This window comes from Pelobates fuscus, chromosome 13, assembly GCF_036172605.1.
Source record: "Pelobates fuscus isolate aPelFus1 chromosome 13, aPelFus1.pri, whole genome shotgun sequence".
Taxonomy (NCBI): Eukaryota; Metazoa; Chordata; class Amphibia; order Anura; family Pelobatidae; genus Pelobates; species Pelobates fuscus.
Genome location: NC_086329.1, coordinates 57,575,792 through 57,590,150, shown reverse-complemented (window position 1 = coordinate 57,590,150; position 14,359 = coordinate 57,575,792). Strand labels below are relative to the sequence as shown.

The window sequence follows — 14,359 nt, the reverse complement described above, 5'->3', positions numbered from 1 at the left end:
AAAAAGTATTGTAAAAAAATCACTATTTATTAGCTATACCCTAAATGATTTTTTTATTGTGGGTATATCTAAAAACAGCTTGAAAAGCTGACATTCTCTTGTCTACTGCCTTTACAAGCTTCCCCCTACTTCCCCAGCCCACACATTCTGTGGCTGCCCAGACTTTCAAAGCAGCTCAATGAGAAGTCTTTGCAAAGCAGGTGCTCTGGACAATTGCCTGCCTCTTGAGCTCATATCCACTGAGCTAAACAAACGAGGAAATAACAGGACCTGTTGTCTGCTTGAAAGCCAAGGTAAAAACCAAAGAAAAAAGTTACCTGCGCTCTCTCCTTAATCCCTATGTATATTTAAACAAATGGAGGTCATTTAGTTGCTCCAATGGCCACTGGAGGGAATGCCCGCCTGCCAACGTCAAGGCAGACCCCCCTTGGAGTAACTAAATGACCTCCATTTGTTTAAATATAAGTCTGGAGTGACCCTTTAGTATCTGACAAAAAAAATGACCAACAAATTCATAATTGAGGCCTCCATGCTTTGTGGTGACCAAATGATAAATCAATTTAAGTTCTTGCAAATAAATTATTTAAATCTTCCTTATGTGCTGGTAATTGTATTATTTGAATACCTTACAAAAATGGAAACAACAATACATTTGATACATTAACAGTTACAAAGTGCCCCTTTTCTAGCCTGCAGTTTGGTTCATGCCCAAGTCCCAGAAGCAAGAAATGTAATGGGCTTGCACAGAACATACTGTAAGACAAGCGACACAATGGACAGCTAAGTATGCTAGGAAATCTTGACTTAAAAAAGTAAGTGGAGCTTGACTTAGGTTTTGCCCTTTTTCAAGTTTTGTCAAGTGGCGGAAAATACACAAGACAAAGTAGTTTATATTTTTCTTGTGCATTTTAATAAAAATAGAAACAAAGAATGGATTGAGAGATAGGAAGATAAGAAAAATGGATTGCGGAAAGGTAAGTTTCGGTTAACAGGGCCACTTTAAGTTTCATCCTCTCTTAACACTGTAAACTGCAAATTACATCCCTTGCCAAATCATACTCCTACCTTATAGTGTGTCATTTCCTCCAATAAATTTGGCTACAATTCATTTATACTTTATTTGATCTATTTTCAAATGAATCTTTCTCGGCAATGAGATGCATTTGAAAATGGTAAAAATTATATCCGCTCAATTTGTTAAGCATTTGGTTCATAGTGAATACAGTGAACTTTAAAGGAGCAGTAAGGGAACCATAACAACTTAATCTAAAGCATCAATATCAACTCCCCCCAGGGAGTTGAGATCTCAGTTTCAAAAAGTGCAGAGATCTACCGAGCAGGGGTGCTGTTGATTGGTAAAGAGTGGTCAGCTGACTTTCTCAGCCAATCAGTGCCTCCCCATTCACAAAACTGGCTTGAAAAGAAACATACCTTTTCCAAACCCTGCCCAAAAGCACTCCGTGCTTCCTAAAAGTGGGATTTCAGAAGCCAGATGCCCTATGGGGAAATTAAGATCAGTGCTGGGAGCAACTTTGTGGTCAAAAGTTTTGAAGGTAAAAGTTTTCCCTAAGGCTTTATGGCACCATAAGAACATAATTTAACCCCTTAAGGACCAAACTGGAATAAAAGGGAATCATGACATGTCAGACATGGCATGTGTCCTTAAGGGGTTAAGAGAAATGTTACCAACTAAATGATGGAGAATTTAGCTGAAAATTAATAGACGCTTCTATGCAATATAGAGAATTTAGAGTTCTTCATATTTTGCATAGTTCACATTCTTGTATAAATTGCCAAAGAATGAAAAGCCTAACTAACTCTGACAGCAATCAAACTTACATCTGTAAAGTTGAAACACAATGTTTCAACAGTACATGGTTTGTAATTAGTTATTTTATGCCTTGTGATTCAAAGCATTTCCTTTTTTTTTTTTTTAAATAAAGTTTTGTATATGGATGTGTGTGTTTTGTTGTTAAATCCTTGCAGGTTCTTTTTGTAGTCTGGAAATGTTTTGCTCTATAGATCTTTAAAAAATGTTTCATGAAATTTTAATAAGAGCAATTTCAAAGTATTTTACGAGGAATATGGTCAAACCATTTAGCTCTTTGTAGTTTTCAAGTACAATGTGTGACATTCATGTTATTATTAACAAATGTAATGGCACTTATTTTATCAACCATAGAAGGATGATGAAAGTCAGAGCTGACCTTGCCAGGACTGAACTTGCCACTCTTAGATACTGTATGCAGTGGTTAACAACTCAGTAGCTACAGATTTCATAGTCAAACCTACTGATGTTTTAATAAAATATTATGACTTTTATACATCTCATTAAATTTAATCATATATTTTATTCTTAAAAAACTGTAATTTGCTTCAGCTATTCCTGCATGCAGCTTTTATAAACTACCTGTAATATATATTTCCCTCCATTTTCAACTGTGAACAAGTCCCAGCAAAAAACAACCTCAGATGTTAATGGACTTCATGATCTACATGAGTGAGCAATTATAAAACAAAAAAGCAAACAAAATTAACTGGACAAACACTAGAAAATGTGTGAGTGCATGGAACTCTAACTGTCTTTTCATACCAATTTGTATCAGTTCACTATTGATATGTCAAACATTTTCGGTAGTTTGGCAAACCATTTTTCTTTTTTGTTCATAAACTAAAATCATGAAGTTTGCCAGGATATGCCATAATAAAGATTAAAAAAGATGAGCATGAAATCCAAATTTTTGGACGGGTCAAATTTACACACTATAATTGTATAACTCTTTGTAAACAGAAACATATTGTTTCTTAATATTGTTGATTTTAAAATGTGTTTTGAAAGGTTAATAACACCCTACTTATTTTTGGCTATTTACATATAATTAACAGAAAACACAATGGGAGGAGACAGACATAGGCAGAAGAAGGCCGAAAAAGCTAACAAAGCACAAGCAGCCAACCGAAGTTGTACATGTGTATTGTGCTGTAGAAAACCTATTGCATGGCCAGAAATAAAGTTGATTTATTACTCTATTTAAATTCAGAGAGAGCTTTGTTATTCTTTTTTTCTCCATTTTGTTTTTAAAAAGTGATTTCAAATCCTTACCATTTGCGTTTGTGTGCTCCACACCAGTAAAAACAATCCAGGATGACCCGGGTAAAACAAATATGACTGTTAATTAAAGTTATATGTTAAACACTAAAAGATGCCCGTGGCACTCAACGGGTTTATAGTTTTGTATATTTAATAGAATTTATATTTGGGTTTTTTGGAGATTATTTGAAAAACAAAATGACAGCCTCCTATGCACCAAAATATTCAGGCTACTCTATCTTTTTATTTATGTATGGCTATCGATTGTACTGAACTAAACAAGAGTATACATTTTTTTTTTCTTCCTTCAGATGAATTATGTATTTCTATGATTTATACATTTCTCAGTTATGTTATATATTTATTTTCTAGAATGCAGAATCTAAACCTGCATTGTTAGTATTCATGCAATTAAGATATCATTACAATTTGAATTTTAAACTTCGCCATCACGTCTGCATACACAATTCCTCCGAGAACAACAGTGACCTAGAGATCCTTGCTGAATAACTTTGTGAGTAAAATCAGCTTTGTTTACTGCTTGCTATTCTCACTGCTTCTTTATTTTACAGCTGCTTAATTATCGTCGGAATCCATCATGAGTTTTTCTTTTTTTTCTTTATGATTTTCCTTTTTTCCTCACATCTGTACTAAGTGATTGATAGCAGTCACAGATTTTTTTTCTTGCTATGCTTCCTTGTGTGTTATCAACCATATAAATAAACAGTACAAAAATAGAAAAAAATGAACAAAAATGCACAAACATTCTTGTTTCAGATAAATGCACTATTCCTGTCTATCTGTCTATCTATTTTTATATGTATCAACCAAACAATAAATATGATAAACTATGTTATTAATTATGATAAATGTTATACTGAATTTGAATAAAATAGTAGCAAAGGATTTTCCATATATTTTTGTATCATACAAAAAGAACCGATGGTACAATAGCAATTGCTGGTTATTAACATACTGATGAGTCAGCAATCAGTAGTGATCAATAAAGTATTGCTAAATCAAGCAAATACCAATCTGTATTCACTATTTAGTTATGTTAATTCTAAAATGTCATCACTATGCATTTGGCTTAGTTTTATATAGTCTGTAGCAGGCCTCCCCAAACGCCGGCCCTCGAGATGTTGCTGAACTACAACTCCCATGATTCTATTCAGCCTATTTCAGTCATAGAATCATGGGAGTTGTAGTTCAGCAACATCTGGAGGGCCGGAGTTTGGGGAAGCCTGGTCTGGAGTATCAAAAATACAAAAAGAATATCAATATAAAAAATACACAGACAAGAGGATATAATATATGTGTTATCCCTTTAAACAATGATTTTGAGATATATATCTTTTAATTTCCTGGTCAGAGACAAAATATTAGTGCATATGTTTTTTTTCTTCTTTAGCTCACCACGTATCTTAGAAGTCATTTGGGGTTATTGACTGAACAAGAAATTGTCAGCAATTGGAAAGTTAGAAAAACAGTGGAGTTGGGATATTTTTCCAGTTAATATTGTTTGACCTACCATTTGCAATGTTCTGGAATTTAATGAGCTACAAAGTCTTTGTGAGTAACATAGGTGTTGTTTCACTTCAACCTGGAATATACAGGTGGTGTTAAGATAGACTTTATTGAAAAACATACAATTTTTACATTAGGAATGATCCACCTTTGTCTTGAAGCACTACGGATGGAAATTGTTTGGCAAGTGGCACTCCACTTTATGCATATTAAATTGTAATTGTTTTGCATGCACATTTTATTGCTGGTTTAATTAAACTCAGAGTTCTAAGCTTTTGCACCCTCTCAGTCTTACACAAATGCTTTGAATTTATTTAAAAATTCCACTCAATCATTTGATGACCCACCATAATTGTATTTGTTCATAGTGCTTTCTATATAAATCTGGACATATCAGAAAATATGTAGATTTTTGGACAGAAAATCATGATTAATTGTTAATTCTACCCTATGATTATTACGATTACAAAGTGCCAATAAATTCCACAATGCTATAAATTATGAAATGGATAACAGTGGTTACTATATTATAATTAATAGACATATCATAGAAACATAGAATGTGACGGCAGATAAGAACCATTCGGCCCATCTAGTCTGCCCAGTTTTCTATATCAGTACAAAAATAATGACTATTCCCTGTGAGGCACAACCTAGAATATGTCACAATTTAACAAATGCTTTGTAATGTGCTCCATGGGCTTAAATTCTGACGCAAATAAAATTAAAGTAACGGGGGCTTTAAGTTGATGCATCATGTATATGCCTTGTAAACAATTAAGCAGACGGAGGAAAGGAGTAGATAGATATTATTTGAGAAACATGGAGCAATAATTTTCAAAATACTTGATGCATTATTATTATAATAAATACAAAAGAGATTCAGACATTTAAACTTACCTCTTACAATAATGCTTGTGGATTTTTTTGCTGGATTTCCAACATTGTTATTGGCAATACAACTATAAGTCCCAGCATCTTCTGATGTAATTGATGGTATGGTTAATGTTCCACTATTTAGTATAGTCTTTTCTGAAAGCATTCCAATTGATCTGACCCATGTTAGAGTTGGTGTTGGCTCTCCACCTGTCGTAACACATACTAAAGTAAGCGCTTCACCGGGATTAACTACTATGGGATCATCCACCAAGAGTTTTATCGATGGGGGAGCTGTAAATATTAAAAAAAGAAATATTACAAATCCATGCATTTATAATCCAACATATTTATTTCATCACTACCAGCAAATGGGGGTTGCTCCTGAATGGCTGATTGCTAAGTTAAAAAAACATGTTTTGAATTTTTAACTTAGGAAATCACAAAAGTAAACATGGATGACACTTTTGTAAATGTATCATCTGAAATTAGCACATCTGTAGCTTGCAGCTATGATATCACCAGAGTCAGAAAAAAAAGTCAGAGTCCACACAAAGATCAATATAAACCCAATTAATTATGGTATTGAAGAACGTATTGATTATTGAATATATTATCCTCAAAGTAGCCTTTTTCCCAAGTAGAACTGTGGTGGGTCATGGTACAACCATGAAATATGCCTGTCTGACTATTCTTGGATCTATCTATCCTTGGATCTATCTTTTATTATTATTATTGGTTATTATTGATATAGCGCCAGCTTATTCCGCAGCGCTTTACAATAAGAGGGGAATGTCCAAATGAGACAATAACAATATGTAACAGGTATAGGTAGTTGAGGACCCTGCTCAAACAAGCTTACAAACTAGAGGAGGTGGGGTATAAAAACACAAAAGAAAGGGTATTGAGGGAGACAGCAAATAGACATGGTGGGAAAGTAGCAGAACTGGAGGTGAGAGTGGAGTGTAGTCCTTTAGGAGAGAGTAAGAGTAAGGTTTGAGAGATAGAAGTTACTCTTGGAGGCCATAAGTAATCCTGAAAAGAAGGGTTTTGAGGGACTTCTTAAAGGATTGAAGACTAGGGGAGAGTCTGACAGGGGTAGATAGGCTGTTCAAATGTAAGGAGCAGCCAGTGAAAAGTCCTGCAGGCGTGAATTTGCAGTAAGGGTGCGAGCAGCAGACAGGAGAAGGTCACCAGTAGAGCAGAGAGACCAAGAGGGGGCATATCTCTAAATCAGTGAAGACATGTAAGATGGGCTAGAGTTGGTTAGGGCTCTATTGGTAAGGGTTAGTATTTTAAATTGACACCTGTAGGGTACAGGAATTCAGTGTAAGGAGTGACAGAGGGGTGAGGTGTGAGAGGAGCGACAGGAGAGAAAGATCAGCCTGGCAGCAGCATTCATCACAGATTGTAGGGGGGCAGTACAGCTTCTGGGGAGACCAATTAGGAGGGAATTACAGTTATCCATGCGAGAGATTACTAGAGCATGAACAAGCTCCTTGGCAGCATCTTGCGTAAGAAAGTGGCATATGCGGGCAATGTTTTTAAGCTGGAATCGACAGGTTTTAGCAACAAACTGGACATGAGGCACAAAGGTGAGGCCAGCATCAAAAATGACACCAAGACAGCAAGCTTGAAAGGATGGGGTGAGGATGGCACCTTCAACCTGCAGGGAGAGTGAAGGAGGAGGATCAGTGTTATGAGGCGGAAAAATAAGAAACTCAGTCTTAGAGAGTTTGAGTTTCAGCAAAAAGGAGAGGACATCCAATCAGAGATAGAGAGTGACACGTTGTAGGACAGCGGGGTAGAGGTCAAGGGAGGTGAGATATATCTGGGTGTCGTCCGAGTACAGGTGGTAGTGGAATCCAAATGAATTAATGAATTTGCCGAGAGAGGCAGTATAGAGAGGGAACAAAAGGGGACCAAGAACTGAACCTTGAGGGACTCCGACTGAGACAGGATGATGAGAGTAGATGTCAGTGGAGATAGAGACACTGAAGGAGCGTTGAGAGAGATAGGAGAAGAACCATGAGAGGGTTGTGTCACAGAAACCAAGAGATTGAAGAGTTAGAAGAAGGAGGCCATGATCAACAGTGTCAAAAGCAGCAGAGAGGTAAACAAGAATTAAAATGGAGTAGGGGCCTTTGGATTCAGCTGTGATTAGGTCATTTTTAACTTTAGTAAGTAGAGTGGAGGGGGCGAAAGCCAGATTGAAGAGGATCAAGGAGGGAATTGGAATTTAGGGAGTAAGTCATACGAGTAAAGACAAGTCTTTCTAGAGGTTTTGAGGAGAAAGGAAGCAGGGATATGGGACGATTGTTGGAAGGGGAAGACGGGTCTAGGGATGGCTTTTTTAGGATTGGTACGACAGTAGCATGCTTAAGGGGAGCAGGGACAGCACCAGATGAAAGAGAGCAGTTTAGGATTTGTGTTACGGATGGTACAAGACAAGAGGAGAGCGATCCGATAAGGTGGGAAGGTACTGGAACAAGCTGACAGATGGTGGAACGAGAGGAGAAGCGAAGCCACCTCCTCCTGTTCTGTAGCTGGGGAGAAGGCCAGTAGGGTAGGAAAGCTACAGTCGATATGTGGTTTTGAAAGGGAAGAGTAAAGAGGGGAGAATTATTTCCTTAACTGTTTAATCATGTTGGTAAAGTAGCATGCAAGGCTATTTGCCGAAAGGTCAGTTTGAAGTGTGGCTTGAGGTGGGTGAAGGTATTATGCCTGGGATTGCCTGGGATTGCATGAGCATGAGAGATGAAAAGTAGGATTGATTAGCAAGGGTGAGGGCTGTGATATATGAAGACAACATTAATTTATAATGGAGGAAGTCTTACAAGGTGCGGGACTACCTCCAACAACGTTCAGCTGAATGGGAGCATCTCGGCAGGTAGCGTGTTGACTTAGTGTGCCACGGTTGGAGGCATGCCCTTCTTGAGGTGCATGCTTGGAGCGGGGATGCAGCGTCTAGGGCAGAGGTGAGGGTAGCGTTATATGAGGAGCAAGCCAGAGAGGGACAGGAGAGGGTAGGTAAGGATGGATGAGAGTTCAGAATGGATTACATTTGATAGCTGCTGGAGATTAAGAGAATGCAAATTCCCCCTGAGTTGAGGGGGATTAGGGGATTATGTTGAGGATATTGGGTGTGGGGGCACTCAAGAACAAATGATAGGAGGTGGTGGTCTGATAGAGGAAATGGAGTACTACAGATATTGGAGACTTAGCAAAAAATCTATCTCTCTATCTATCTATGTATCTATCAATCATAGAGTAGCATAGTAATTTACTATTTAGGTATGTATTTCTTAAGTCAATGACTAATATTTAAAAATCCTGGTAGATTTAAGTAGACATAAGCTCTTTTGATAGATTTTTCACTGTGCAGAAGGCATGCTTCTATTTTTGAAGAATTAGTAGGTTTAGCATGAATCATAATGAAGTGTTGAAGTGTTAAAGTCTAATTTTATGGTTTTGTTTTATTTTTAAAAAAATTAATACAAGCTTTAAGTTTCTAATAAAATCCTTATTTTCCTTCCATCTGTCATGCCATTTTCTACAGCATTGGTTTATGCAGAAGATGGCATTGGCACTATACGGAACAATATAGTGTAATACTGTAAACATCAACCTATACAATAAAGACCAAAAAAAGGGAACAATATGTATAGGTTATTATTGGTATTTACAGTATTACACTATATTCCCTTTTTTTTCCTTACATTTATTTTAAGAATGGAACAAGTGTTGTAAGTAAATTCTAAGCACTTTAAAGTTATCTTTGCACCATATGTGTGCACTTTTGTATTAAATATGTTTACACTTAGCACTTATTATATATTTGTATGCACTTTACAAGGAAGTGTGTATACACTAATGTTTTGCATTTTTGTTTGATGCACTTTATTGTAACAATAGTGTTTTGTGCACTACCCTTTTTTCACCTTAAAGGCATAGTGCACTTTTATATGAGAGTACTTTAAAATATTTAAAGTAACAGCAAGCTTAATTTTTGTTTTATAATATATCCATTCACTTATCGATATGTCTATCTGCCACACTTTAATCTGTCTCTCTGCCAATTTGTCCATTTGTATACCAATTTTCCAGATGTACACTTGTCTGTCCTACCATCTCTTTGTCTGCCTGTAAGTTCAACCATTTGTATGTCTGCGTTCCTGTTAAGTTATATACATATTTAAAAAAGCACAGAAAGCTGTTCAGGAAAATGTTTTCTGCCTCTTTTTTTATATATATATATATTTGTATACTCTATATTAATAAGGTTATCAGGGTAAATTTGTCCAACAAACTGTCTGTAAATCAACCACTCCACTAGACTATATTGTCTGTCTGTCTATCTAAATAAAATAATTGTACAGAAGGTTGCTCAGGAAGCCAACGTTATCTGTCTATTTTTTTTAACATCTTTCAAATGTGCATTTCATATGAATTAGGTTATTAGGATCTTTTATGTGAATTCAACTACCGGTACCTTCATGCATTATGTAAAACATACTAATATTGAGCAAAAGTATTAAGCGTAAGACTTTATTTATTTTGAGGGGATTAAAAGAAATTTATGAACAGTGATCTGCCTGTATTTTTTGATTTAAAAAAAAAAGTGTAAATTTAACATTTACATTTGTATTGTATCTGAGTCAACTGAAATACAAGGTGTATGGAAACATTTAATAGTATAAATTAATAGTATACATGTTTAATACATGAACAACAACATGTAAATTTAACACTGTTTAACATTCAATAACTAATACTCAAAGGACTTAGTTTTTCAAACTGTGTAACCTTATTTATCCTCTTTCGAAATCATGTACTAATAACACACAAACATAAATAAATAAAAACAACTGGGTATAAATGTATTTTTTGTGTTTAGCACCAGAAGTAATTTGCTAATCATATAGAATGCCATCAGTAAATGTGATACATGTTGGATGAGCTTAGTACTTTGCAGGTTAGAAGGGATAAGTGGGGTTTCTACTGCCCAATGCCTACTCACTTTTTTCTTTAAAAAAAAATAAAAAAAATTGACTGTCTTTCAGTGTAGAAGACAACAGTGCCTTATTGCACAACTGTGGATGACTACCAGCACCACCACATTTTAGAATACAACAGATCTGAGTTAAAAAAAAAAAGACCTGCACATTCCTTGTACACAGGATTCACTTATGGAGCCCCACACTGTGTATGTTATTGATGAAAGAAGTTTGCAATTTCCAAAGCACAAGCAGTGACACAAATCCATCTCTTATTAGAAATAAAAATAAATAAAACCACAAATCAGTAAAACAATTCTAGATCAGTGAATGGAATGGGTGTAAGTGGTACTGACCGTAGCAGTGTTTTCTTTCTTTTCTTTTTTTTCACCGGAAAATAAAGTGTGCAACTGTTCCTGTTCATCTGTCAACTACTGGCACTATCCTCATCAGAACCCTGCTCTACCTAAGGGTGGCGGTAGTAGTAGCAGGGTTGTGGTAAGTTGTGACAACTATGCAGAATTATTAACTACCCAAATAATGCCCTAATACTTTCTCCCCTACTTCTTACCTCAGTAAGATAAAATTGTTTCATCTTTGCAGATGTTGCTTCATACTGGCATTAGTAAGATGACCATTCACTTACCCACTACTTCCTTGCCAAGCAATTTGCACTTTGCTTGTTAGCCTTTTGGAGGCACTCAAAGTGATCCCATACTTTGCTTTGTTGGTGTGTGTTACAGTTGCCCCAGGCTAGCTGAGGGTTGGACCGCTTCGATGTCCTTGTCCCCGATCCTGGGAGTGGTAGAAAATCCCAATTCAACACCTAATGATTTTCCTGCAAGTGTAAAGTATTCCTGGAACTCTGAGCAGAGCTAGTGATCAGCATTTCCCTACAACACAAGGCTGCTAGTTGAGGGCAAAATGTCTGGTTTATTGAACGGTAAGGCATTGCTTATCTACACATTTTCAGGCCAGGGGCACACCCACAACACGCCTGATGAAACACAGTGTGACAAGGGACACAAACCAATAGGAACAAAGTGAATCTTTTCAAACCCTCACCTCTATCCTGGAGATAATTAGCCTTAATGGTTACAGTAACTTATTTATCTCCAGGTACAGGCAATATTCTGAAGTGGAAATTGTACTGAAAACTACATAAAATTACATAACTCCTACAATATAAGTTTTAACATATCCCCAGACAGCTTGGATCTGAGCGCACAAGATGTTCAATAAGCGCTCAGATCTCATGAATATAGTGGGAATGCTATGGGGATAAAGTTTGTCTCCGGTGCTGTTCGGCAATAGTCAACCCAGAATTAGCTCCACACTGTTCAGGCATAGGGTCGGTCTAGCCTCCAGAGTCTCAAAGTCTTGAATGGCACAGTGTTCATTGATTTAGATATGAACAGGTGTAGTTCGTGAACAATAGCATCTGAAAATAGTACCAGGAGGTTGACAACCGAGCCCTGCTGGGCGTTCTGCGTTTAAAGATGGCCACCGCCACATGTTCGTGCATACGAACGATGACCACCCAGCCGGTCGTCAATTAGGCTGCGGTTAGCCACAAACTGCAGCTTCTGGGCGGCTAATAAGGGACACACTCCTCATGCAGGGTGGACAGTTGTTCGGTTGTTTGTTCAGTAATTCAGAGGTGAACGGGATTGACGAAGGTAAAACCGCAGCTTCAGGGAGGTTAATAGGCGTCACACGCCATATGCCGGGTGATCGGTTATTCATGCATACGAATGACCTGGTAAAGGCTTTTCGGGGCTTTATTAGAGTAAAATAAAAAAGCAACAATATAGCAAAAAGTGGCAGACAGAGGATACGTTGTAACAGTTTGATACACTAGCCCCCACCCTTTGCCTTGCATCTGCTGAACACAAAGGTGGATTAACATTGATGGCAGTGGAAGCTGTCGCTACTCTAGCCTGTACGCTAGCACTTGGTTGATTAATACTAACAGAAATGTTTATGGTGGTGGTACAGGTGATGTTGATGATCGTGGTATCTGTGGTGGTGACAGTAACACTGACAGTGGGTGAGCTACTTGTGCCAGTGGTAGCAGATGCAGCTGATTTCTCAACTATGCCTTTTGGACAAGACAATTCTACAGCAGATACAGATGAACATTTAGATGGTGGACAGGAGGATGTCCTACTCTCCTCTTGTAATTTTTCTGGCTCATCATACTATTAGTTGAGTAGCTCCTGGACGAGAGGTAACAGTGTCATGTCTGCACTGGTTGGTAACAACAATATTATTACCAGTTTTATCACCGTCACCACGACGACCAGACATTGGATACAGCACTTTGGAACTCTGCTGTACGTCCTCACTAAGGGCTCGCTCAGATGACCTTTACAAAGTAGACTTTGCTTTAGTCTCAATTTGTTGCCTTTTGCAGGGGGCACCCAGAAAGTATGACGCTTGAACTAGCTGTGGGACGAGCAGTTGCAGTGCCAGTGAAATGGGCAGCACAAGTTGCAGCAGCAGCATTAAAAGGACAGGGGAAAAAAATTCAGACATCCAACATAAGGGGCATGCTGCTGATTCCACTATCCTGAGGCTGGATATTTCTAATAGTGGTGGAGACTGTAGAGCCAATGGTACTCAGCAGTCCTTATGATTGATCTTTTAACTGTTCCAACTGTCAGAAGCCCTGCACTACTGGTCAGTAGTAGTGCACAAAAAGCTGGTGCAAGGTTTTTTGTTGCCCTAGGCAAAAAAAGATTTTGCTGCCCCATTTCCTTTTTTTTTTTTTTTTTTTACATCATTTTATACATCTTTTTACTGGGGGGGGGGGGGAGGGGGAGGAGGGCATGAATCATGGTACGGAAAGAAACACTATAGTATTCGGAATACAGTTTTATATTCATAACACAATAGTGTTCCTTGAAAAGTATTAATTTTGGTTTTCTTATTAAAACTATTCTTAGTGAACAAATGCAATCACTGACACATACATACATACACACTCACAAATCAGTGACCCACGCACACACAAATTAACTGACCCATGCAGACACACAAACACACTGACCCATGCAGACACACACACTGACCCATGCAGACACACGCATTCTCTGAAACACACACTTACCTTCATTTCATTTGTCAGTTGACTGTACATGTATTCCAGGCATCTTGGCTGTGCCTGGCATCCCGTTACTCCCTGCATCATCCTCACTCCCTGCTATGCTTCCACCCACTTGTCACCAAGTACAGGACAGGTCACGGGAGCGAATGAAAAGTGCACCCAGCGCAGTTTCTCCTGGTACACTCTCTACCTCCCTGCCCGACTTCCCTCCTTGATCCCTCCCATGTTCCCATGCACAGAGCCAGGGTGGCAGTAGCATATGTACGCTGTGCCTGCATGCTATCTAATAGGGTGGGGATTAAGTATTTGTATTTACTTTGTATCACACAGCCTGGTTACAATGCTGCTGCCCATCCCATGTGTTCCCTATTAAGGGTTAATAAGTATAGGGGTGTATATAAAAAATACCCCTTTCTGTCTCATTAGAGATATCTTTGCCAGAAGCTCAAGGAAGCAGGCTGAAGGGTCAGTGTTAGGACCCGCTTAGGGGGGTCTGCCTTGACGTTGGCAGGCGGGCATTCCTTCCAATGGCCATTGGAGCAACTAAATGACCTCCATTTGTCTAAATATACATAGGGATTAAGGAGAAAGCGCAAGTAACATTTTCTTTTCTTTGGTTTTTACTATATATTGGGGCTGATGTGTATTGGAGTCGTTGCTGCTGGCCCAGCAGTAATGGGACTAAGCGCAGGACTTCTCTTTTTGTATTTGTATTTACTTTGTATCACACAGCCTGGTTACAATGCTGCTGCCCATCCC

General features: G+C 38.0%; 1 protein-coding gene across 2 annotated transcripts in view; it reads right to left on the bottom strand.

The window, feature by feature from the left end:
• Window positions 1-14,359, bottom strand: part of MDGA2 (MAM domain containing glycosylphosphatidylinositol anchor 2) — a 793,609-nt gene that overhangs the window by 255,581 nt on the left and 523,669 nt on the right. For both annotated transcript variants that reach the window (XM_063440282.1, XM_063440283.1), the window contains exon 6: window positions 5,519-5,788. In XM_063440282.1, the coding sequence (XP_063296352.1) occupies window positions 5,519-5,788 (270 nt within the window). The remainder of the gene's footprint in view (window positions 1-5,518; window positions 5,789-14,359) is intronic.